Consider the following 26,873-nt stretch of genomic DNA (forward strand, 5'->3'; position numbering starts at 1 on the left):
CCAAACGATCGATCACTGAGTAAACATTATTGCAGATACTTATGGAGAGTAATTGATCTTGAACACAATAATAAGCTTTTATAAAAGGATTTAAATAAGTCGTAATGTTTCCATATCTACCCTCATATGATATATTGGCAGTAATTACATGTGCATTTATGAGTTAGTCTTTGATTACATTAATACATTATTTTTATTTAATTGACATTTTCTGTTTCACCCAGACTTTTAAGGTGTAAAGGTTAAGTTAAAAATGGGAAGGGGATTTGTTTAGTTTGAAGCACTTGTAGTTGCATGTCTCAATCGAAACAAAATACAGGAATTATAATAATAACACAAAAAAATGTCATTTATGACAAAATTGAAGTTGTAGCTTGTGGCTGCTATCTATTTATTAAAAAAAATGATAATGTAACATGACCCATTACCTTCATATCTTCATTGTTTCAAAACACAGATGAGTGTTCCCACTCTTGAGGTAGAAAAATCATCACGGCTGCTGCTGGGGGCACATTCTTTTCTTTATTCTTTAGGTAAAACCTATATGTATGGGTGTTAAAGAGATGCTGCCATAAAACTTGGGACTTGGTGTCCAAAATTATTTTGCTGCTTGTCATAGCAAGCAGCACTTGAATTCCACTGTAACTAAAGAGATTTGAGGTTTTTTTTCTCTTTCCACCCATGGTCATTCCTGGCTCATTTTCACTCCCTGTCCACAGGCATTATGCTTTTGCTTCGGCATGGCTCTTGCATATAGCACTACTACAATACGTGATTGTCTGGGCCACAAAAATTGGCATACTGCCCCAAAAGTAGGTGCAATACTTAAGATTATTTATAATCTATTTCGTTATGTAATTGACAAGCTTTCTTGCTGCTCTTGAACCTTCATAAGAGTACGCATACAACTTTGGCCATAATTGTTAGTTGACATCTATTCCACTACTCAGGGGAAGCAGGTACCCCAATTTATAAGTCTTATCAGTCTTTGACAGCGAACGCTGCTTTCTAATCTCTGTGAAAAATGATATTGCTGATTGTAAAAACAAAGTTTAAATACGTAATTGTGTTTGTGAGGACAGTGTAGTCTTAATTTTAGATTTTTTTTAGTTGGGTATGATGAGAGACTTACTGTTTTTAGATAGGGGTATCCAGATAATGAAGTATTTTTGCAAGCTCAGAAGGGCACATCTTCTCATTAGCTATCAGTAAACAAAACATTTTAATATAATCCTGTTTTTTCTGTAAAGATGAGCCTGGGACTTAAGTGAGTCATGCAAGTAGCTCTTACTTTTCACCCACCGCACTGTCATCACTGACAGGCAAAAAGACATAACTATCTTTTTGTCTTGTCAAATAACCAAAGGATGGTGTGAACTGAGACCACCAAACAGTTAAATTACCTTTTTTTTTTCCTTTTTTTTTCTTTTTTTCCCAAAACAACAGAGAAGGTCCTGATGACATTGCAGGATTTTGGTAAATATGCTTTCTGCAACCTTCTTTTTCTTTCTGTTTGGAGGTGAAGTTCATCTGCATTGAAATCAGAGGACCACCTAGACAATCTTGTCCCCTCTAGCTTTGAAATTTTATATGAATTTACTGCACGGCAGCACAATATGTTGCTGTCATTCCAAATGTTGCAATGCTGTTTTTTTCTTAATTGACAACTTGAAGAAGCTTTGCGTCCATCTGGTATGCAGTTTTTGTGGTTTTCTCCGAGAAGCCCATGTATCCACAATATTAATACCCTTTAATATTGAATAACTTCTTTCTCCATTTTATCATATTTTGCAAATTGTATTTCAAATGTCTCATGTTTGGTTCACTGATTACTTTGAGAAATCCTGTTTTCTGTTCTTGCCCTACATGCTGTCATGAAATTTTTGAATTTTTGGAGCAAAATTGAAACATACCTTAATAGTGGAAGTGAGAATGTACCGCCTATTTCATTGTCATTATTCTAAAAATTCATGATTTGTAGCCATTCCTGAAATGTATTTCAAACATACAAAAATGTCTTTAATAAATATTGAAAAATAAATATTAGTGTAGTATTTCAGTATGAAAAATGCTCAAAATGTAGTGATGTAAGACCATCAGGTTTTACTGCCTATGATTTTGCAGTCTGGTCTGTAGGGAGCAGACCTTGCATATCTGCAGACCCCTCATGATTTCAGTAAGACTGTGCTTGTATTGCAGGAATCTAGATCATGGATGAAACAGTCAGAGTGAAGCCTTATTGCCACCTGAAAAGATATGCCTATTGAAGCATTCTATTTCTGTAAGAAAAGGTGGCTTTGCCTATACAGGGGACAGCAGATTTTCATCTTAATTCAGTGTAGAAGTGAATTGGTTCCTAGAGATAGCGTACTCTTATTGTTTTCCCTGTTCTGCTTTTTTTCCTTTTGAATTTGAAATGTTCTGGAATAAAATAGTGCAGTGGAAACTGCAGGTCAGTGTCTCACTGGCACATGTAGTAACTGCATCCCTTAAACCATACAACTGACTGCTAATCTTCGATATTGTAACAATTTCCTGTATCATCCAGGCAAGCACTTAACTATCTGTGTGACTTTATACATGTGAAGAGTTTCTCTGGTTTGGGTGGGAATACTGCCATGCATCTGTGCGGAAGGGCTTGTCTGGGTCAAGACCTACATCTCTGCTGGAAACTTCATTGGGATACAATGACACTGTCAACCTAACTTAAGAAAAGTGGTATCTAAATTTTCCTTTTATCTGAAGGTTCTTTAGAGAAGTTTATATTTGAAAATGTCTTAAAAGATGTAATGAAAGGACATACGGGCAGTGACAGATGTTTGCACTCAGCTTGTCTAAAATGCAATTTTTGAAATGTTTTTCGTATGAAGTACAAAAAAAAGAAATCTGTAAAAACTTATTTGGATATTGATTTTATGACAACTTTTTGGTAAACAAAATGTTTGGTGCATGCATTTGGCTAGGAAAAATCTTTTGAATGTTCTGGATCCACACTGCTTTCAAGGGTGTTGTGCTCCATTTTTGTTTGTTAGGGGACTGGTGATAGGTAACTCTAGTGTTTCAAAGTAATTAATGCAGTACTTACAGGAAAGCATTTCTGTAGTAAGCTATACTTGTGTGAGCTATAATCAGTGTACTTGCACTGGTTGACCTTTTCTGATTTTTGACAAGAAGGCGTATGTGATAGCCTTTGAATGCAGAACCTCTCTCTTGGAGAAGCACATGTATCAGATGTCACCAGTATAGTGCTCTCTGAGCTGAGCTAGCAAACTGCCATTGTCAGCATGTTAAAATTGATAATAGAAGGTATGAAAAAGTCTTGCATGACCGAGCAGTGAACTTTGTGCTAACTGTACATTTACCAGTGCAAATCCTTAAAACTGAAATCTCTAATGCTGTACTCAAACAATAAGTTTTGTGGTTATGGTTTGAGGAGCTTGCATAACTAATAAGCGTTAGGTATACTGTTTTGGCTTCAAGTATCAAAGTTTAGTCGAGTTCTTTTACAAAATGCTGTCAAGTCTTTAACAATCTGCAGTAGCGGTAGCTGTCATTTAAATTAGGGCCTCCAAGCTGATTAAAGGGTTGAGGCACTTTTCATACAAGGAACAGATGAGAGCTGTGACCCTTCATCCTAGTGAAGAGAAGGCTTGGAGGGATGTCACTGATTTGTGGAAATACCTGTGAGGGAATGAAGAACAAGGCAAACTTTCAATAGTTCCCACTGACAGGACAAAAGGACAGGCATATCGAAACAGAAGATTCCACCTGAACACACACACACAAAAAAAAAAAAAGCCTACTTATTTACTGTGTGTCAGTGTATAGAGTGGCAAAAGCTGCCCGGAGACTGTAGAGCCTCTATCCATGGAGACACTCAAAACCCAACTTGACACAGTCTTGGGCAATCTTCTCTAGCTTACTTTGCGTGAAAACAAGAAGTGTGATGAAACGAACTCAAAAGATCCTGTTGAATGTAAACAATTCTATGTAAAGCTTCTCTATCTCTTATATTTACTTTATACCTAGCTGTAGAAAGCCATCTAAAGCTTTATATGTATGAAATATTTTATTTAACAATATGTATATAATTGTATGTCATTTAATTGTATGCTAATGTATATATGTGTATATAAATACATAAAATTCTCTCCACTTGATTTTTTTTTTTTTTTTTTTTTTTTTAATGATTACATAGGTATTTTTGGCCAAATTACCAATTGCATATATATTTTTATTCCTGATTCTTGTCTGTTCTCCCTCTGACCCACTGTTCGTTTTCTTAAAAATGAATTTAGAGGTAAAATAAATTTTAGAAATCGCCTCTTGAAGTGCAGGGTTCCTTCTGGAGAGAGTTTTCAAAGCAGTGCAGTCATCTTCTGTCCTATTTTTCTCACTCTTACACAAGTACATGTGGAGGGTAAAGCAGTTTTGGCAACAAGACCTGGCCTTTGAAAACTTAGTTAAGAAAAGCTGCGCTCCAGTGAAACTCAGTTTTGTTCTGAGTTTATCAAATTTTTTAGATCTCTGGGCTAGGTTTGCTTTGTGCACTTCATTTTCTGCTTTTTTTTTTTTTTTTTTCTTTTTTTTTTTTTTTGTAGTTGTTTAGAGTGTTCTTCTTTGTTTGTTTTTCAGTATTAAGAGTAACTCCAGGTTCTAGTATTGTTTGTTAATGTTTTCTTTGATATAAAAATGAATTGGGGGAGGGGAAGCTTATAAATGTAATGCTGAACAGTAGAACTTACCTCTTTCAGTGTTTGTAGGAGGGAGCACAGTTGTAAATATGAATGTAGCTCAGTATCAGCAGAGTTGGACAAAGGTTGAGAATTTGAAGTTTGAAATTTGTAAATAGGTATTTTCTCTAACATTGTGATAAGTAGTAATCATTAAAGTAGACTTGAAAATTTCAGGTTTGTTTCAAGTATTAGGATGTAGAAAAACAGAAATTTTTCCCCTGTGCTCTTCCATGGCAATAATGTTGGAAATAGCTTTATTTTTTCCTACCTGGTTATGGCAATGACAATCTGTATATTGATGTGTTTTGGTATGCAGATTTGATTAAAAGATAGCAAAGGAGTCGACTACCTGAGAACTTTCTCTGAAGTCGATATTGAATTTTGTGGTTGAATTATATAAAAAGTTTCAACTCTAAATGTGCAGGTTAACTTAGAAAATACAATATTTGAGAAATTGTGGATAGCTACTCCATTCATTTTTTTAGTGCATATTTGTTGCTACATATCTTTGATTTAACATTAAAGAGTGTAATTTAAATTGTTAAATGTTTATAAATGTTAGTATTGAGACAAGGGAGAAATTTACTGTACACAGTTCTGTTTAACTTTGTGGCCTGAGTACTGGATATGATGTTGTATTACAGTATGAAATCTTCTTAAGGTCTTTGTTTGAATTATTCAATTAAAAAAGTTTGATTAACACACTCTTTATTTCCTGTGTCTAACAGTGGAAAATAATTTTATTTTATTATTGATAATTTCCAGATTAAAAAAAAATTAAATACATAGAACACGGAAAAAATAGCAAAAACTGTTGTATGCTTGTGATTTTCTGTTTAAACAATTGTTGTTTTCTAATTCTATTTTTCAGTTTCCATAGCTAGACGCGTACAAGACCCACTAGCTGAGCTAGTGAAAATTGAGCCCAAACACATAGGAGTTGGAATGTATCAGGTAAGATAATACATATCATTTAAGTAATCCATCATGATAGAAGGCAAAACCAAAATGCTTTTTTATAATCAAGTGCCAACTAGTTACGTCTCCTTTAAGGGATATTTGTAGAATTCGTGAAGTGGTAATAAAATGCTTTTGAAAAAGTCAAAGAATGTGTCTTCTCTAATCTCCAGTTTTAACGATTGTGATTGAGACTCAGAAACTGCTGTAGCCAGATTTATAGTCTATTAAAAACATCGAATCAGACAGGTAATTTGATATGTAAAACCTTCTTTTTTCCCCATTGTTACAGCAATGGGGTTTTAGCTCTTTGTGTAAAATACAATAGGATATTGATCCCTCATTTAGAAGCCCTTAATTTGTGCTATTTGATACATTTCTCTGAAGTTTATAATAAAAACTTTTGTTTTGAAGTTTTGCATTTACTAAAGTTGATCTGGAAAAAGTTTGGCAACTCATTTATTTTCCTACATCTTTGTAGGTTATTTCTTGGAAGTATCATCTACCTTCAGAGTATATTTACCAAGAGAATATCGTTCAGAAGTGGTACATAGGACATTGTCATTTTCTAGTACATTAGCATCGATGCTGGGAAACATTTATTCACATACTTTATACCAAGCAAATAGAGAAGTTGAAAAAAAATAAAATAGAAACTTTAGTATGTGCTTATCTCTATTTTTGAGAGTAGAGAATGTAAGTAAATTTGACTCCCATTTCAGTCTTTCAAAAAGGAAAGTACTCTAACTTTTTTTGGATCGGTGTGTGAGTGTTAATGGGGTGGGCTACAATTAAGAGACTAGAATCATTTACTGTCACTGCTAAAAGTCACGTGACAGGTTTTGAAGAGATGTGTATCATGGATTATTTTATTATTTGGCTTTTTTTAGAGGGAACCGAGGTCAACATTTTGGTTGGTAAAAGCAGTACTCAGTGCTGTTTTTGCAAGCTGTACTTATATTGCCAGAGACTACGTTTCATGTTCTCATGTTCCTTGCTAACTGTGGAACTTAGCAGTAAAATTAGCTTATGTCATAATCTTTCACTATGAAATATACCACAGCTTATGAGGAAGGTTAGATATAAAGGTTGAAATACTGAAGTGTTCTTTGACTTAGGTATCCAGATTTCAGTAAAAGTAGGTTTTAATGGTGGCAGCCAAAATTGGGGTGGTCTTCTGGCAAAAAGAAGATTCAGTCTGAAGCATACTTGTTTTGTTTTTCACTTGTGGAGATAGCTTGTTTTAATTTTTAAAGTAGCAGTATTAACAAATCATACAGATTATCCTTGGTCTTGGTTTTAAGGTAGAAGAAAGTACGGTGTTCTTCTTTTAAAACAAAACAAAACAAAAAAAAACTTGAAATGTGATGTCCTAATATAAGCCCTTCGAGTAAAAATTCATTATTTTTAACAATTTTTTTTTTTTAAGTCTATTCAAAAATTAAAAACTGTTATCTTTGAATTATATACTGTGGATTCCTCAGTGCTCCTAATTTTCATTACTTGTCTAGAAGGCATTGATTTAGACGTACGCTATCTACTGTGACCCATGTGCAACTCGTACAAGCATACACTGAAAAAAAAAAGGCATAGAGTTGGTGGTAATTGTGTGTTTTGGGGAGCATTATTGCAATAACCATATTGTAGTGGCTCTTTACTGCTGAAGCCTGTGTGATTTACTTGAGACTGATTTACTTGACACTGTAATGGTACTGATAAGTGCCATTTTTCTGTCTCTTTCTGGAAGATTCTCGATCCACTGGTGATGTTTTACTAATAAACATCTAACTATGTTATTTTTTCCATGTCCAGAATGGTTATATGAAAAGTTTTGAAGAAATATAAAAGCTTGGTAAGGGTAAAATCCCTGAAGTTGCTCTTCCCCACCTGACTGCACTTTTAAGTCTCGTCATAGTTTTGTTAAGTCCCCTGAGAAGGACATAACCTCATCAAGATTTTTGAGTGTCACCCCAGAAGCCATAGCATATTTGCTCAAAGGCAGAAAACAAACAAGTAAAAAGAAGGTGTGAGGATAAGAGGAACTGAACTATTATGACTTGCTCTCCTTCAAGAGAACGGTTGATTACATCTCAGAAGCCAGGCATCAAAAAAGTGATTTTATCCTATGGACAATCCCAGATTAACAGCTGATAGACTCCTCCAGATAAAGAGTACATTAGGTACAGAATTTGGTATTATACAAGAGATTTTATTGTACTTTAATTTATAACCTGATTGCTACCTATAATTTTTTATTTATTTCTTTGATGAAATATGAGAAGTGCAGTCTAGATAAAAAATATAACTGGAGTTACTTTACCAGCCCACTGTAACTGTAAACCTAGTATTTGCATATGACATCCCTTTTCTTAAAGATTGTGAAGTTGATAAATCAAAATTGGACAAATTTAGACTTGGACTTTCTTGTCCTGAAGGACAGATAGTGCGTAGTCCTGTGCTCAGTCAGCTCATTACTCCTCAGAGAGAGGCAACTGAGGTTAACTGCCGTGAAAGCCTTGTAGCAAATCAGAAATGTGATTTCATGAGAGATGGTTGCACACTTACTGTACATGAACCAAAATGTTGGCTCCCTGAAGTAGTGGTCGTCGTCTTGTTTGTTTTTTGTTTTGTTTTGTTTTTTTTTAGTACTTCCACCAAATGGATATGACCTTTCTATCAGCTTAACACAGAGGCCCCAAACTACTCTACTGTTTGAAAGATAGTAGCCAAGAGAGAAGAATTTTGCCATCTTTTCTGGGAGTTTGTTCTCAAGTAAGAGATAGATTATGAAGAACCTAGCTGACATAGGCCGTTGCTTTTACAGTGAGATATTCACAAACTGTGGCACAGGATAGGTGTGTATGGTCAACTGAGTCACCCTCTTGTGTAAGTGCTGTGTGAAGGAGCCAAGCCTTTTGTAGTCACTGCTTCCATGTCATTTTGGATCCCTCCCACCTCCTGTCCTCTTGGTACTGTTAGTGCCTCTTCACATGCATGTGTGTTCATGGATGTTTTCTTCTCTTGCTAGCAGAAGCTTTCCGAGCAAATTTTCGTGTTTGGGTATGAATACTTCAATCTGAGTTTCCAGGTAGCAGCAGATCTCTGGAAATTGAGCCTGGTTAGCTGTGATTTGTGTTTTCTTCCTTTAGATGTCCAACAAGAATTGAATACATGACCAGCTGATTTTATTCTCCTTTCAAGTTATGAATCTGAGTTTGAAACTGCTGCAAAAGCTTGGTTTGTCAGAAAAAAATAAACAGAACCCTGATCTCTTAACAAGTACTTTTTTAAACCAAGAGAAGGAATCACCTGATTTATTACAGTTTCTCTCAGTCCAAAATTCCAGTTGCCTAGAGGTCCTTGTCTTCTTTCATCTTTATCTCATTAGGAAAATCGTTCTTTCAGACAGGAACCTAGCCAAAATTAATTTATCACCTTCGGGCCATATTAGTATGATTTCTTCTGTAGTCAAGCACAAGGATGATGCCCAGGCCCTGCCTGATGCAGTATGTGTTTGCCTTGTCACCTCCCAGTTTCAGTTCAAAGCTTAATCCCTATGTGTGAAGCAGGTAGTGGCTCAAGTACTATATTGTACTGCAAGCTGAATTTTGGCTGTTGAATCACCGCAGCAATTGTTATGTGCTTGGGTGGTGTAGATAAGAGCTGAGAAGAAAGCTGCTTCACAAAGGCTGTGGTTAGGGATTTCAATTCTAGACAAAAGAAAACGGATTAAAAAGTAGAATCCTAGAGGGAAACAAAACAAAAACAAACTATAGCACCAAAATCCTTCCTCTCAAATTGAAAACTAACTTAAATTTTGGTAGGAGAATGAACCAGCACTGGGATAAGCACAGTGTTCACTGTTCTCTTAGAAACAAAATAACCCCAGGTAAAAGGGGAATTAAATTAGTAAAGCTTTTAAAAGTCAAAATAAGAATGTGTATGAATGTGTATTACAATACAGAGAAGGGAAGAAGAATGCTAAGAGATTAGGTTAAGTTTGGCTTGTCCTTTGCTTTTGATTTGACGTGCAAAATTCTTGGATGCTGGAAAAACAGTAACCTCAACAGGGAAAACAGTCGTGGCAGTGGAGCTCATTTAGGAATACAATATATGGTATGTGTTGAAGGATAAAAGTGTTTGACAAGCTATAATTATTAACAAATGCGTTATATCTCTGATTTTGAATTGCAAAGTCATATTTGGTCTTTACAGTGCAAAACCCTCATCATGATATATTTTTGACTGTGGTAGCGTAATTATTAGCGTATTATTTAACGCATTTGGAGAATTAACATTCCAAAAGAATGTAAGGTATAATATATGCAGCTTTCTAACCTCCAAAGTGCATTGAGTCCAGATGTAGCTGGAACATTTTTTGTCAAAGAAATAGAATTTATGACTGATAAATCTTCAACAGTGGCTCTCAGGAAGGAAAAAAAAAAAAAAAAAAAAAAAAAGTTGAGCCAATTCTTGCTTTGGTCTCTTTACATTTCTGAAGAGAATTTCATAAAGCCTAATTTGAATAAATAATAATACGAGTTAAAACTCTAGAAATGCCTTTTTTGTCCCTCTCATCTTTTTCTTTCTTGAAATTCTGCTTGTTATTGAAGTGTATCAGTTTTAGTATTTGATTACCTGTGTGACATTTTATTATTTCAGGTGAAATTTGACAGTCATTGAATTGTGGTGTTTTGGTTTTTTTGTTGGTTTTTTTTTTTTTTTTAACCTAGAGGATGGACGTGTTGCATTAAATGGCAATGTGATTTAAGAAATACTTTTAATCAGATATGCATTTTATTTAATAGGCTTGGTTGCATCTTAATTATGGTGTGGTGTAGGTGTAAACACAGCCCATTAGTTAACAGGGAGGTATCCAACTGAAGTAATACCTCAGGTTCTGTTGGAAGGAAGAGATTTTGTTCCTTTCTCATATGAGACTGTGTAGAACACTTTCTCTCCCATTGTTATCTTGTTGCAGTGAGACCCTTAGTAATTTAGGATGCAGCTTTTTTGCAGACTGTCCCTGCATCTTTCTTTGCCAGCTCCCACATGATGCAAAACTGGTGGGCAGTGCTGCAAGAACATTACTGGCCTGTCTTGCATGCAGCTTAAACTGAGGCAGCCCTTTCATTTTATTTCATTCTTTAATTTTCTTCTCTCCAAATATGGCATTGCATCTGTCATGTTTTTTTTAACCTGCAGTTGTTGTCTGTGGTGACAGATTAGGTATTAAAAAATTGAAGCGTTAACCTAATTTTTGACAGTGGCATCATTTTAAATTTTATTACTGTTCTGCACGCTTATCATGAAAAATATTTACTTGAGGCAATGTATTTATTAAGTGTAATTAATGTTTAAGGTTTAATAATTTTGGAGATACCTGAGAGACAAACTGTAGCAAAACATTAAAAATGCAGAACTCAAAGAAACTTAAAGGGTATCTCTTAAATCCAGCAGTAAAATCAAATACAATTTGGTCAGCCTGATGCAACTGTGGGGTGAACAACTCTCTGCATTATTTCCATGGGCTGTCTTTTCTGCCAGAAATTCTGGCTTGTCTGCAATGAAAGGGACATTTGTCAGGCTATTCTTACAAAACTCTAGCAAAGATAACTTGTTAGCTTTATTTAAGTTATTTTGAGGCTTAAACAAACTTTATCATTAGATGAATTTCTTTAGTACTGAACTCAATATTTTGGGTAAATTAAGCATTGTTGTATTGTCTCTAAAAGTACAAACTTGGAAATTTCATATTCAAACAAGAAACTGATAGCAAAAAGAAAGCTGTGAAGTATCTGATAAGTACAAACAAGCACCTTCATCGTCTTAATGCTGGCCATCACAAGAAAAAATTGGTGTACAGTTTAAGAAAAACTTCACCGTCATTTTTTGTTAAAATTATACAAAATTTTGATGATGAAAAACAGGAGGCATACTTACTGATATCTGATTTTGAATATCAATCCTGTGCATCTTATGCTTTCATGAGGGCTGTTCTGAAAATAACACCTTCTATATGATTATGTTGGCCAACAACATCAACGGTGGATGTTGGTGGTTTGGTGGCAGAGGCTGAACCTTCCCAACAATATTTTGTTACATCTAGTTGCTGTGCAACAGAGGGGAACAATCTGACAAAGTGGCATCTAATGTGAAAGTGCGTATGAAGCAAAGGTGTGTTACTGAGTTTCCTCTATTCAGACATTCATTGACACTTGCAGAATGTTTGTGGAGACCAGATAGTGGATATGAGCATAGTGAAGGGGTGGGTGGTGAATTTCAGCAGTCCAGATTTTTGTAATTGTAGCATGTAGGCTCTTGTACATTGCTGGTGCAGATGCACAGCTAATGGTGGTGACTGTGTTGAAAGCAGTGTTTTATAGCTGGGAATGTGCTCTATCAAATAGCATTATTGTGCTCTTTGTATCTGTTGTAGTTTCCATGGAAATTAATAGGAGGCCTTACTTGTGGAGCAGTCTACATTTTAAATAATGTGCACCAAACTACTGGAGATGGCTGTTCCTTCAATCAGATATGTACATTTTTCATTTCAGTATTTAAGAACTTTATTTCCTTTTTCTATTTTTTGGATTAATTGACCCATAGGGTATATGAATTGTTAGGTGTATTACTTGGATCGCATAGGAGAATCACTTATAAGTGATGTGAGAATATGACGATTTATGACGTGCAAGAGAGCGGACTTCTTAATCTCTGAGGCGTGATTGTCAAAACAACCTTAAAATTGAACTTGCCTTATTAAGCTTATCAAAACAAATTTGTGTTGGTTTGCAACTTAATTTTTTGTGTTTAAGAAAACAGGATATCTTATTTATTAGGTGAACAGTGCTTTTTATATTCTGTGATTCACGTAGCTCCTGTGGAAAACTCAGTTCAGCAGGAATGTTATTTGATGGTTGGAACTATAGATTTCAGGTTTCAACAGTAAGCTGAACAGCCTGTCTACAAAATGCTTCAGCATTCTTTCTTTATTACTACACTGAATTTAGGCATGCAGCTAGGCACAGAACTGGATCTGCTATGATATATTTTTTTGTGAGTTTGCTTATGATTTTTTGTACTTTAACTGAAATGTCTGCATAAAGAAAACTTTGCTTAAACAGTCGTTGTCTATGTATGCCAGTGTGTTTCGTTCTAGGTATATTACTTATTATTGGCAATCTGATTATTGTGATGTTATTGTTATCACACCTTTTGGGCATCTTGTGTCAACTGGTTAACTGGTAATGTACTTCAAGTTGGAAAAAAAGACATGAAATTTGTTGTAGATTGGATTCTGCCTGTAACTGTAGAGTATCGTAGGAGAAAGTGGCTAATTCTGATAAACAGTGTAGACTAGAGGATATGTTGCCATTATTTAAAGAAAAAAAAAAAAAAAAGCACAGATTTGCCCAGTTAATTCCTCTATTAGGCCTCATCTCTGAACAAATTCATTGTGACTTTAAAGATGGGCAAGTGGGATAGTATTGCACAAGAATGCTCTTAGCTCAACTTTTCAATAAAGGAAAATTTAATCTCTCTCCTGAACCCCTAGGCTCCAGTAAAGAGGACTATTCTCACAATTTCTTATTTTTTTTTCTAAAGAGTTGCTCTGAAATTTGAGGAAAGGGTGGGGGGTACTCTTCCAATTTTTGAAGTGTACAAAAAACTTTGAGTGCGGTGGTTTTCCTCATAAAATCTCATTAAAGGCAGGCAAAGGAATGTCAGTGGGGAAGAGGTGTGCAAAGTAAATGGATGGGTACACACGTCTGTGCTCAGTTCAGGAATTCTAATGCACAGGAAATTACGGAATCTTTTTGCTAGGATTAGTTATCCAACCTTCAGCTAAGTTTTGCAGACCATCAATTTGCTGGCTGCAAAATCTCTTAATTATAGCGCGGTAGTGGTAAAGTATTAGCTCTGTTAGGAAGCTAAGCAAAAATCATACACGTTCTTGCCCAACACCACTTTGAGGGCGAATAATGTGCTTTTCATTTTGAAGAGTAAATTTCTGTGAACTAAGCCATCTAACACCTATGGGAAGAAAATCTCTGAAGACAGCTTTGTCAAAAAAGAGGCGGGCAGTCTTTAATGGTTTTTGGATGTTTCTTCATCTCGGTGAAGTTGGTTCCTCTCTTTAAAAAAAAAAAAAAAAAGAAAGAAAGAAAAGAAAAAAAGAAAAGTTAATACCTGGCAGATTTGCATAACTTAAACCAATTTTCAGAGACTTTTTCTGATGCTTGGGTATGGTTTATACCTCTGATAACTTGGCAGTCTCTTTGCTTGTGGCTACCTATTCTCTGCCAGGCAAATAGCACAGCAATAATACAGTAATCTTTAGATAATCTGTTGTATCTGGTTATAATGAGGAAAAAAATATATGTAGAAAAAAAAGATGGCATTTGTTATTAATGATTTTGTAAATCCTGGCATCCCCTAGGACACATTCCAGCTCAGTGAGGTGCGATACTGTCCCTTTAAGGAAATGAAGTAAAATTGTGCTTGTGTATTTACAAAGAGTGCAAGAGCACAGCAGTATCATTGCATCTGCACATGTCACTCATGAAGCTGCCAATGGATTGCATCTATTTTTCACTGCTGTCACAAAAATGCATAGTAGAAAGCATGTGAAAACTGTCAGAGATGTTTCCGTGAAAGCAGGTAAATTTTAGACTTTAATAATACCCATCTTGCATTGCTCCTATTTAATATTATGACTGCATATGTGTATTTTTCATAGCTTTTGAGATTTTAACAAAAGCAGGAAAGTTTTGGAAAAGATGTTGCTGTATGGAGGGGGAATAACCTAAGCCTGCTGATAGGAAACAGCTGTTTGACAGGTTTGTCCTCACTTGTCAGTTTCTTTCTGATTGCTTAATTACTGATTCTAGTAGCAGAAGCTTATTAGGAAGTTTTTTGTCACCAAATGAAAACAGACTGGTGAAAAATTTCTCAGATGATTTGCACTCTTGTATTAAAAGTACACAGCCTATAGTTTCCTGTAAAATAGGTGAGAAAGTTGTTTACTTCCACGAAGGAAGCAGATATGAGCTCCTGTGCAAAATTCCTCAGGTACAGTGTATGCTCTGTGCTAGGCTGTTTAATATTTCAGATGGAATTGCCTTTCCGTAAGTGTACTTGGGCAGAGCTAGTTCAAATACAGGCTAGATCAGTTATGAGCCAACAGGGTAGATTTAGACTCCTGCAAGACTATATTGTGATGCAGAAGCCAAGTGGAAAGAGGAGCAAAATGTGAATTGCAAGTCTGGGATTCAGAAATTGTCTCACCGTGGCTCATCAGTTTGGAAACAATTATCTAACAGCTGAAACAAAACAGAGCAATAAAGCCTATCTTTTTTTCAAAAGTGTATTGACTGATCAGTTTCCTAAATGTGTGAGAAGATACTGTGTTTTTTGTTTATATTTAAAGTGTTTAGTTACCTTGGGTAAAAAACATACAATTTTATCAAAGAACAATTTTGCAGCTCCTTTCATCTAGGTTTGCTTTAAATTTTCATAATATCTTTACAATTTCTGAAACATTCTTGAAAATACTATAGTAAAATAATAGCTAGTGCACTGGAAATTACTACTGACATTATCTATATCCCTGATGTAATATTTGTCATATACATAGAACTTGCAATTTGACTCCAAACATTAATCTTTTGTGTGAAGTAATTTCATCCTTTAAAAGTTCTAGTCAGATTTTAATTTAAATATTTAAATTATAAAATTTATTAAACTATGACTGTAGTGAAAGCATCTCCCTGTTGCTGAAAGGCAAGTGAACGTGGCAGTCGATGTGAATCGCTTGCTTTGAATGTGCGTGTGTGGTAAACTTAAACATTTTGAATGTAGCTTTTCTTCATTAGTGGAATTCCATAGTTACTGTTTGCTGTGAATGGTTGCATTGCATCTGTTGTTTTGGTTGTATGAATTAACAGCATATTCACTTGACGCATGGAAAAATAATAATATTATCATAGTTTGAGTGATTCCAATTTAGTTCATGGCATAGCAGCTGTTGACTTGATATTAAAAAAAAAACAACACAGAAACACCTGAAATCAGCAATAAATTAATATTTGCTTTCAGAAGGACACCAAAAATGACCTTTGGAATTTTGATGAATTTAAATTTTTAAACTGTTGCTTAATATGTGTGGTTTCTGTGATTAAATATCTAAACTAAGAACTCATATGTTTCATACTGAAATACATTAAAAAAATCTTTCTTTGATCAAATACGAAATTATGGAATGCTGCAAGAACTCTTTCCTAGTTTTATTTAGCTACTGATTTATTTTTCACATTAACTGCTTATTAGAAAAATTCAGTTACTGATAAAAATCCTACATTAAGGTTGAAGTTATAATGTGGTACTAATACATGTATTTGTATGCATATTGGATCTGTGACCAAATTATTCCATTTTGCCTTTAAATTAATATGAATTCAAATTAGTGTAAAATAATTCAGTTTTGGTGTTCCTCAGAATAATCCTGTGACCGTTATTATCATTCAGCTGTTATCACTGAAAATTGTACTTTTCTCTGAGATGTAAAATGCAAGTTGCTCTTTTTTTTTTTTTTAAATTTGTTGCTTTTTAGATTTTATCTTGCTAATAACACTTTTTTAACAAACAGTTTTGGAAAAAAAGTCATCGCTTCAGAAACTAAACTCATGTTTTTCTAGACAGTGATTAATATCTGTGACCTTTATTTTTGGATCACGAACATAAATATACACTTTTTTCTATGTCAGTCATTGTCTAAGATTTCATCTTTGTTCTGCTTTCCATTACATACCATGAATTATATGAAATTAATTTAATCACTACTCCAAACAGAAATTAAATGTGTCCTAATCCAGAGTTACGTTGTTTGCTTTTACAACTGTAAGTCATAAGTAATTAATTTTCCTTGGAAAATTAATTCGCTTACCATTCCCAGTAGCATCATATGTTGACACAGGGTTATAGATAGTTTAATATTTTTGTTCAGCATGTTGGCCTCAACTTTGGAAGACCTTAAATCAAAACAAATTCAAATTTACTCAACTGTACATAATTCAGGGTTATTTAAAGTGAATGTTGTCTTTATTGCTGTCAGCCAGCTGATGATGATGATTCTAAAATTATGTTCAGTCTTCCAAAATCTGAAAGTCTATGGACAAATGTGTGTTATTTCCTCAAAAAAAAAAGTAAATAAACAGTTTCACTCCAGAATGTGAATAACATGGCCACTGGAATACCATCAGTAGTTGAATACATGAAGTCCTCAGAGGACATAACATCTCAGCAATATGTTATGTTCTGCAAACTAGATGTCTAGAAGGCAGTTTTTTCAAGCATACCTTCTGCTGCTAGAGACTTTAGCAAGGGGATTCATTATTCCAGTTGCACCAGGCAATTTCTACTCTGACTGAATTGGGAGCATGGCTCCATTTTGCCACAAGCCATGGTCTAGCAGCAGAGCAGCCACATCGTGGTGCAGAGGCAGAATGGGGCTGCTTGAGCTGCTGGGCCTGCCCAAGGGTCTCTGAGTAGCCCAGGCCAGGAGTTTTCCGGAATGAGAGAGGCAGCTTTTAAGTCTGATCTATTAAGTTTGCCAGGAGGAATTCTGTTTGTGTGCGTGCACAACTCCATAAAACATGGTGTTTATTACTTCGGTTTATTTTTATTTATTTATGTCTCCCGGGTGAAACTCCAGTGACAGCAGCGTTGCAGTTCAAACAAGCAAGGCTCATTTTGTAAGTGTGCCTTTGTGGGTTGGTGGCTGCATTTTACTTGAATGCAGGGGTTCATATGTATGGCATTTAATTTGGAATTTGGGGGGTGAAAAATAAAAATTGGCATTCAATTCCAGTATGGAGTTACTACTAGGTCAGGCATAAAAATATTATTGCATTAGCAATCAAAGGAAGTAATAAACTATGAGTAAATTAACAATATACAGTAATGCAGCAGACTTGTGTAAAGTAGAGCAGATGAAAGAAAATATTCTTTCAGGTTCTTTTTTTCACCAAACCATTCTTTTTTTTTTTTTTTTTTTAATCAAGGTAGGCAATAGAGGATGTACAGAAAAGATGTATGCTGATAGAATGACGTCCTATTACTAGCGCAAGCAGAGGTGAATTCACCTTTGTGTGTGTGGATACTGTGGTATTACACATCTCTTGTGTACGTGCATGTTACGCATCATCAGTTGATGTGTTGGCAGAACTCTCCATTAAATTCAGTATCTGTTAATTTTAAATTCAATTATTTTTTAGTTTCTTACTCCTAAATTAGACAACTGATGCCATTCTGTATCTGTTAGTTAACACATCTTAGTAGGTATCGATGCTGGTTCATTATTATAGCTTAAATAGTTTCAAAAGTTTCACAATGATATTTAAAAACAGAAAATCTCCAGTGAGTGTAGCACTGTTTGGCCTTGTACTTCTCATGTGTAATGGAAGTTGCATCTTGCTCTCTGCTCTGAGCTGTTCGCTACCCAGGCCATCAATTTTAACAAAGTGCAATTTTTACTGAGCCTGCAAGGTATTGTTCATTTCTTCATTTTCACCTTTTCTGTGATACAATGCACCTTTCATTTCAGGAAAAGGAGAAGTAAGCTCTGTTCTTTCCTCATCCTTCCTTGCTGGAGCTTGTGGTGGTCACACACAGCAATAGTCTCAGCATACCTTGACCCAGTTTATCAGCATTCTTACTACACTTACCCTTCTGTGTTTCTATTGTCTATGAAATGAACACAGAAAATGTTTTGGGAGCCAGTCAAAAGATCTTGCTGTTCTTACCAATTTCTTGGCAGTTCCAGTTTGTATTTCTTTCAGGAATATTCCCCTTTATTTCATGGTGACAGTGATTGTCTAAATTTGCAAGAAAAATTAAGTCAAAATAATTATGGTTTAAAAAAAAAAAACCTGCAGAAACTATTTCAGGAATAATTTATGTTTTGAGCTTGACTGTAGTTTTGGATTAGATAATTCAGTGCTGGCACTAATTCTGAAACAAATGCTGCTATGAAGTACAATAGGAAAAAGCCCAAGAAGCAAGAAAAATATCTCTTAATGTAAGTGCCTGGGCTCTTTGGAGGCCACCAAGAAGTCTACAGTGATTGACATGCATTCTGGCAAAGCTTTTTTTTTCCTGCAGCAGCGCTGAAGTCAGTCAAAGTGTATAGACAAAGCTGAGTGAATACCAGTTTCCCCAGTACAGGGGCTATTTTTTCAGGAAGTCTAACTCAAACCAGATGTTTTGCTTAGACCTAGAGTTTGTTGCTGCCAAGCATCTCATCAGAGGTCAGAGTTCTGGGCTCAGGGCCCTGCTAGAATTCTTTCACAAATTGCTATTCGGTGAGGTTTTAATCCTAATGGAAAGAATAATGTGCTTGTAAAATCTGCAGTTATTACAAACACAGTATACATATTGTGGACTTCAAATGACTACATATTTCATTCCCATAAACAGGGAATGCAGATGAATGCAGTGTGTAATAGTTTTAGACATTCAAACTTAAACCAAGTATATAGTTTATACTGCTGTTAACCATTTGCATTCTTAACACTCCTGTAAAATGAATAGTAATCTTAACTAACAATTGGCAGCTCCTGACAAAATAAAAAAAAACCCTCCAGGACGTTTTGACTTGTAAGCTGCTTCCTGAAGTAAATAGGAAATCCTTATGCTTTTGAGAATGTTCAAAAACTACTCTGCTTACTAAGGCAGTAGGCTTGGCACCGTTTTTCTTTTTCCTCCTTTCCCTTTATTTTCTGTCTCAATTTTTAAATAGGCTTGGTAGCAACATTATCTGGCTGAGTTAATCTTTCTTTGACTGTTTATTTATACTAATTATTAGTCTCTGAAAACTGGAGTAGACATTATATGCTGCAGCTTATTTGGAAGCAAATGCTGGCAATGCAAATTGATGAGAATGAAAATTCTCCGTATATTTCTTGTTTTCTTGCCACAAGCCTTACTGATAAGCTTCTGTTCTGATTCTACTGAAGTAAAGCTGGAGTGTAACAAAAGCCTTCTCAGGTAACTTTTGTGCGGTACTGCAACCTACAGCTAGAGAAATGCAGCTTGATCTAATATAAGGATTAAGGATTTAGATATCACAAGATGTTGGTATGCTATAGAAGATGGTGCTATAGTGTGAGACAAGTTGATGTGACTAATATCTCAGTACACCAAGGTTGCAGTGATGAGTTGTTTGAACGTAATGCTGTGCAACATCTTAGTTTTCTGTGAATGCTGCTGAAGATTCATATCTTTAGTTTTAAACTTTCGTTACTCATTCAACTTTTAATTCCTATAGGTTGAATTATTTAATACAGCTGTCCTAATTTATCTTGTTACTATTTCTGAATTTAATGTCACTTCATAAGTTTTGTTTTCCTTTTACTGAGAAGCATAACCTGAGTGCTGTTGCTCAGAAGAGTTAATGTTATACCATTTGCACAGCAGTCATTGCCAGTGATAGTCACACTGGGAAGGAGGCAAATATATGTGAAGCAGAATGTCTACACTAATACTGTAAACTGTACGACATACTGCGGTGTTCATCTGCTTTGCAGTATATTCACTTATTTATATGTTTATGTTAAGAACTGTGTAATGAATGCTGATTTTATAGTATGGATGTTCTGACCTTTCTTAGGGCAGGAATACCTGATATTCAGGAGGCCTTCCTTATTAGATGAATCTCTTTCCCATGATCGAATGTAGAAGTTTGTGAAATACATCAGTGATTACATCAGTCTATTACATGAGAAAATGGATGAAGCTGGCATTTAGGTAGCAAATTAATTTTCAGAGTCCATATTTTTCAGAGAATAGGAAAAATAACTTTGTTCCTGCTATGTCCTTTAAAAAAGAGAATGTATCCAAAGTGTTATTACTAAGTTTACGTTCCATTGCAGTACATGCTAGTGTAAATAATATTTTGCCCTTGTATATTGAATAAAAACACATATGTGCTTGATGAGAAAACTTGTTCCTTCAGTGGACAGGACATAAATTTTTAACTTCATTCTGTTAGAATTTGTGTTTTGATTAACTGAAAATATTTGTTTAATAAGCACACACAATAGCATAGACATGCTGCTTTTGTTGCAAGTTAGATGTCCATGGTTCAAGCAGCTGCCTCAAGGTGAGAAAGTGAACATTAAATGGATTGAAATAAATACATACATCCTAATCATTCAGATGCAATAAAAAAAAAAGTGGAGTCAAGCTATAGCCTAGTAAGAGAAGCTTTTTCATATTAATGAGTTTCCATTTGCCAATAATTCTGTCATTTGTAACTTGAATCATTCATCACCCCTGCAAATGGTTCTTTCAAGACATTATTTGCAATTTTGTCTTGTGTTTTTGTCCTTGATGTTGTGAAAATGACCGTCTACTGTTACAGGAATGAAAAGAGATCTCATTCAAACATCTTTTGTGTTTCCACTTTCAGTGAAAAATGTTTTTTAAACCTGCAGCTGGTTATTTCTGCAGGAGTTCCCACTTATATTCAGGTTTGATTGACATTTTGAAATGGCAGCTTTTCATGAAAAGCTGTTAACTTGTAGAATTTGGTTATGGTACTAAGACAGACTGACTTTGTTCTACTGTTGGGGCCTGTCCAATCTAAACAGAGCCCTGCATCTGAATTTAATAGTGCTACTCAACATAGAGAGTGCAAGGTTTTTTTTCATTTTCTTTTTAACACTGGTGCTTCTGATATGTTTTTGAACCTGACCTGATAGGTACTCATCCTCATATCTTTTCTGTGAGTAATTGCATTAATTGGCATTCCCTTTCTTTTTCTTTCTTGAGCTATCAGGTTTTGTCAGGTTGCACTTCCAGTTCAAGTGTTGGAATATATTTTCATTTGACATGATGAAAATAAATGGAAAATGGATTTTATGAATTTAAAGATCCCACAGCCTGTATGAATTTAGATAAAAGTGGCTATCTGCAGGTTTTATTACTTCTAATTTTTGAAGTGTTGGGGGTGAGGGCAAGCTTATGGTATTAACAAATCTTCTGAACAATGACTACTAATTTAATTTCCAATTGAAAATGAGGAAACAGTGCATAACATAATTATTCTCCCCTTGTCTTTACCAGGTTGGTCTTTATATTATGCCAGAATGTTGACAGTGGAATTAGAGACATTATGCAAAATCAGTTACCCTCTGCATCTATTTCCAAACTTCTGAAGACAGATATAGGAATACCCATATGCATTAGCTGAGAGGAGAAGTATTTTTAACTTCAAAACAGATGACTATTTATGTGAAGGAACTGGGGAAAAAGAATAAGGCCTAGAAATTTGAACATCCTGGTATCCATTGCTTGTGTTTACTGTTTTTTTAATTGAGTGCAAGAAGTAAAACCTTGCAATTATTTGGGTTTTTCCACAGATTAACTGTACAGTCCATAATTTTATGACTTGTAAGAGAGAGTATTTGAATCTCATAAGTAGGTGAGTAATAGTATCATTCATTTTATAGATGTTTTCAGAAAAAAAATAAAACAAGAACCACAAACAGCAGTTACAATTTCTGAATTATCTCTACTCATAGCTGACTAATTACTTTTTATAAAATCTCTACAGATTTGCACCTGACATAAATTGATGTCCTTATGCAACCCTGTATTAGTGAAGTAATTACTTTTTGAGGATTGTGTGCATTTTTTTCTTTGGGAGTTCTGCATGTCATCTCATCTTCCTAGTCAAAGAGGTATTTCTCATATGTTGATTTGAACTTCAAATCAGCAGCCAGATATTTTGGTGCTAGGATCATGTCTGTGTGGCACCAGGGTGAAAGTCTCAGAATAAACAAAAAGTTAAATAAAAACAGACAAATCTTAAGGATCTAAACAGATATTTCCCCATGATTCGTTTGAAGGTTTGTACCTCTTAGGTTGTTAGAGGTATGTTGGAGGTACAATTCTAAAAGTAAATATGAAAGTGTAATTATTGCTGTGAATTGTTAGTTACATTTTATAGTCTGTTTAGAATGCTGAGGTTGGGGTCATCTAAAATATCCTGCCTATGCTGTCTCTGCAAATATCTCCCAAGCCAGTTGCAGTATAGCACTGGGAACAGACACATTTTTGCTAGTATTGAATAACATGTGCCTTCCTGCTGTGAAATAAAATGTGATTTTTGTGATCCTTTTCTTTAAAGTCATCTGAACTAAATGAAAGTGAATGTTTTCTCAGATGCCTTTACTGTAGTTTCTAAATTTTAGAATAAATTTTTGAGTACCAACCAGAAGCTTACTGTAGGTGAACCAGTACTTAGTTTTATCTCAGAATTTTGAATGAATGCTTTTGAGCTTGATGTGAGCTTTGAAAGTAAAAGCCAGTGTCCTATGGTTACCACCCAGACTTTACTCTTAGAATCTAACACATGCTGCTGCTATTCCTCCAAGCAAAAGAAAGATACATGGGTACAAGCTTTTCAGTATACCCGTAAGGTCCCTGTGAAATACTAGACCAATTGAATTAAATGGCAAACTGCCCACTGACTTTAAATGGAGCCAGGATTTTGCCCTTTAACTCTATCAAGCCCTAAGGGCAAGCAGGTTTCATTCTTAAACAGACCAAGCGTGGCAGCATTTCAAGGGAAAGTTGAGCCCTTGCAAACGTAGAATGCAGAGGACAGTGTGGGACCTTGTACTGCACTAGCATATTCAAGAAGTAAATGGCTATTGTACTGTTGAAAACAGTGCAATATAGTTAAAATTTTGATATGCTGTTCCCCATGTTATTTTTTTAATCTGAAAATAGACTTTTTTTTTCTTTTTTACTTGTAAATGACCGGTCTTCACTTAAAATGCATAGGAGGATGTAGACAGCAAGAGAGACTGATCAGTGTGCTGCTGCTTCACAGTGTTCAATTTTTCCCATTTCTACTTCAGCAATAGGACTAAACATTTAATATTGCTACTTTGCTTTTATTATATAGTCACTTTTTTTTTTGGAAGAATCTGTTGAGACAATGTTCATCAATAAATTAAGGTCTGAAACATTAGAATGGTTTGCAGTCACAGAAATCTTGAGAGTATAAAATGAAACTTTAAAGAAAAGCGTTCATTTTAACCAGGCAAACATGTATTTAGGATCTTCAGACTCACTTGCTTTAGAACAAGTGTTATCCTCATTGACAGTGGTGTACATAGTGTTTATTATTATTACAGAGCAAAATAAATATTCTTGGAGACTGGTTATTTCTGTCTAGATATTCTTTTCCCCACTCTTTATTGTTGATGCGTAGTTCTCCTTTATTTTGTTTTAACTGGGTTGATGGATGCAACTATGTATGAAAGAACTGTAGGGGTGAGAAGCTGAGGACATGGTTTTTATTTTGTCCTCTGAAATTTTTATCTTTTCAGTTACAGATCCCATTTTTTCCTGAATGATGATGAAATGCAGGCCGTGGCCTGTAGTTGCACAGTGGAGATACTGTCCTTCACTTTTCATCCTTTAGTTTCCCTTACACTTCTGCAAGTCTGTAGAGGGAATTATTTTGTGCATATTTTTCCTTGTTCCATCACCCTGTGTATTGTGCCCAAATGCATGCATGGGGAGTAATTTCTGAAGCTGTAGCTCAGTTCTGCCTTTCTGTTCTTCTACAGCTTGTGTTTCCTTGTGCCTGCTTTCATGCTCATACAGCTGCTCACATATTCTTACTCCTTTACAAGAAACAGTTAAGTTTTTGTAATATAGGAGGTCAGAGTGAGTGTTCCTACCAGGTAATGCTTCTCAGGTTTAGCCTTCATTGCCATTCTCCTTCCAGCCGCTGTAAACTGGTGATGTGAGAGATCTTTTTGACAGATTTGTTTGAGTACTCTTCAGTTTACCAGTTCCTGGCAATGCAATCCAGTTGCTGTTACCCTTTCTCTTTAGTACTCATTGGATTATATCTGCAGAGTGCTGGCTTTGGGCAGGTGTGAGCCTGGTGGGTTGCTGCTAGGTCCTTCATCATCTAACTGCCCTGCAGGTTTTTTGCTCAAGATGTCCATTCTAAAGAAGCTGAAGTACTTGATCAACATGATCAGGTCAACATATTTACTTTTACTCTGGTGTAATACTTAGTGCTTTTGTTCTTTTACAGGAAGATTTTTGAAATTTGCTTCGAAGAAGCCATAATTCCTTCTTTACTCAGTCCAGCACTTGGGTGTCCAGAACCTTTGTAACTTTTTACAGACGTGTGTATTAAATTAATAAGCTTCATGTTCAGCAGTAAGCTGAATGCATGTTGCCAGAACGTGGCAACCTTTCAAGCATTAGTTATCCCTATTAAACAATACATTGTTCTGTTGTCTCTTTGGCAGTATCTAGTGAAAGGAGATCTAGAGAATTGACAGAATGTTAAGAAATTATTGATAAAGAATAATAAAAATATCATTCTTAATACAGTTGCTCAAGTATTTTTCTTCAGTTTTTTCTTCAGTTTTCACGTGTGTTTTAAACTACCTAAGGTTGCTAGGTAATAACCAACAGGATTTTCAGATATTGCTATTGAGTGCTTTCCATAGATGAGAAAAAAAAAATCCACTTTCCATTGATGAAGAGAACAAAGATGATGTGAAGGACCATCAATTCAGTTTTAAGTGTTATCTTAGTGTATATGTCTGGCTACAGTGAGTCTTTTTAGTAATATTTTTCATAGTTTCCTATTTCAAATATTTGCTGTCCCCAGTGGTAGAGTACAACAACTGGAGACTTCAAACTGAAGGCAAGCCCAGCTTTGGCCTGGCTGCTCTGTAGCAGAGCAGAACTTGCTGGCATACCTTTTGACTGGGTTGTCAAATATCTGTTTGTATGCAGCTTTTGGTGTTTCTTTCCTCTGCATGTTCAGAGAACTGTATCTTGTTTACCACTTATAAGTAATGGAAAAAAGTTATTTTGAACTTATGTCCCTGTAGAATCCTCCTCAGTTCTGATTTGCCTCTTCTGCGTCTCTCTGTTTTTCTAATGCACTACAATGATTTTCTGATCACTGTGCTGTAGATAGTCTTTACAGCATAACATGTTGACTGCATCTATATATTAATAATAAATGCATTTTTCCAGGAAAAGCTGTTCTCTTAGCTTTTCAAAGGGCACATTAGTCCTGTCTTCTCAGAAAGTGTAAGAAGGCCAGGTTCCCATCCTTTTGTCTCTGCTAGTGCAACTCTCTACAGTGGTAGTAAAACCATGTTGCATCAATGTTATTTGTATATGCTTTGATGAAGTAATATTATGGAGATCTAAATGCTTTAGCCATAGATTTTTCTTGATTACCTGTACTCCTTTGTCTACAAGGGTTGCTCTGAAAATAATGAAATAATTTGATTATGTTGGCCCACAACATTGGAGCTGCACGTTGGTTGTAGAGGTTGAACCTTCCCACCAATATTCCATTACGTTTTATTGCTGTGTGACAGATGGCAGCAGAGAGGCAGCCTGACAGAATGGCATCTGATGTGGAACTGCGTACGAAGCAAAGGTGCAGAGCTGGTTTCTTCTTGAAGAAAAAATGGCACTTGCTGACATTCACTGATGCTTGCTGAATGTTTATGGAGACTGGACAGTGGATGTGAGCACAGTGAAACAGTGGGTGGTGCGTTTCAGCAGTGGTGACAGCAACAGTAGATTACCTCTGCTAGTGCAGATTTTTACAAGTGTGGCATGCAGGCTCTTGTTCACTGTGGGTGAAAATGCACAGCTGATGGTAGTGACTGTGTTGAAAACTAGTGTTACGTAGCTGGAAGTGTGCTCTATCAAACAGTGTTATTGTACTTTTTGTATCTGTTGTAGTTTCCATGGTCATTAATAGGAGGCATTACGTTCAGTGTGACCTACTTTTAGTATGCTGTTAGAAGTACCTCTGAATAGAACTGTTAAGGAGCACAGATATTCTGCTGAATGTGAATAAGAAGGATAACCGCCCCAGAATTTTCCTGAGGTACATGCAAAATAGGATGTCTGTGCTTTCTTTTCTTAGCATTCCTTCCCTCTGTGCACACATCATTAGACTGTCTTTCTTTTTTATCGCATCCTGATATCTGATCTGTTGTTACTAGGTACTATATAATTTCCCAGCTCTATTTACTCAGCCAGTGTCCTTCGTTCATAATCTTTTCCGAAAAGCCAGTGCCCCAGGTAAATGGCATATTTTAATGC

General features: G+C 35.4%; 1 protein-coding gene across 3 annotated transcripts in view; it reads left to right on the top strand.

Moving 5' to 3' along the window:
* Window positions 1-26,873, top strand: part of SRBD1 (S1 RNA binding domain 1) — a 122,073-nt gene that overhangs the window by 65,066 nt on the left and 30,134 nt on the right. For all 3 annotated transcript variants that reach the window (XM_048935846.1, XM_048935847.1, XM_048935845.1), the window contains one exon: window positions 5,608-5,690. In XM_048935846.1, the coding sequence (XP_048791803.1) occupies window positions 5,608-5,690 (83 nt within the window). The remainder of the gene's footprint in view (window positions 1-5,607; window positions 5,691-26,873) is intronic.

This window comes from Lagopus muta, chromosome 2, assembly GCF_023343835.1.
Source record: "Lagopus muta isolate bLagMut1 chromosome 2, bLagMut1 primary, whole genome shotgun sequence".
In the NCBI taxonomy this organism is placed as follows: Eukaryota; Metazoa; Chordata; class Aves; order Galliformes; family Phasianidae; genus Lagopus; species Lagopus muta.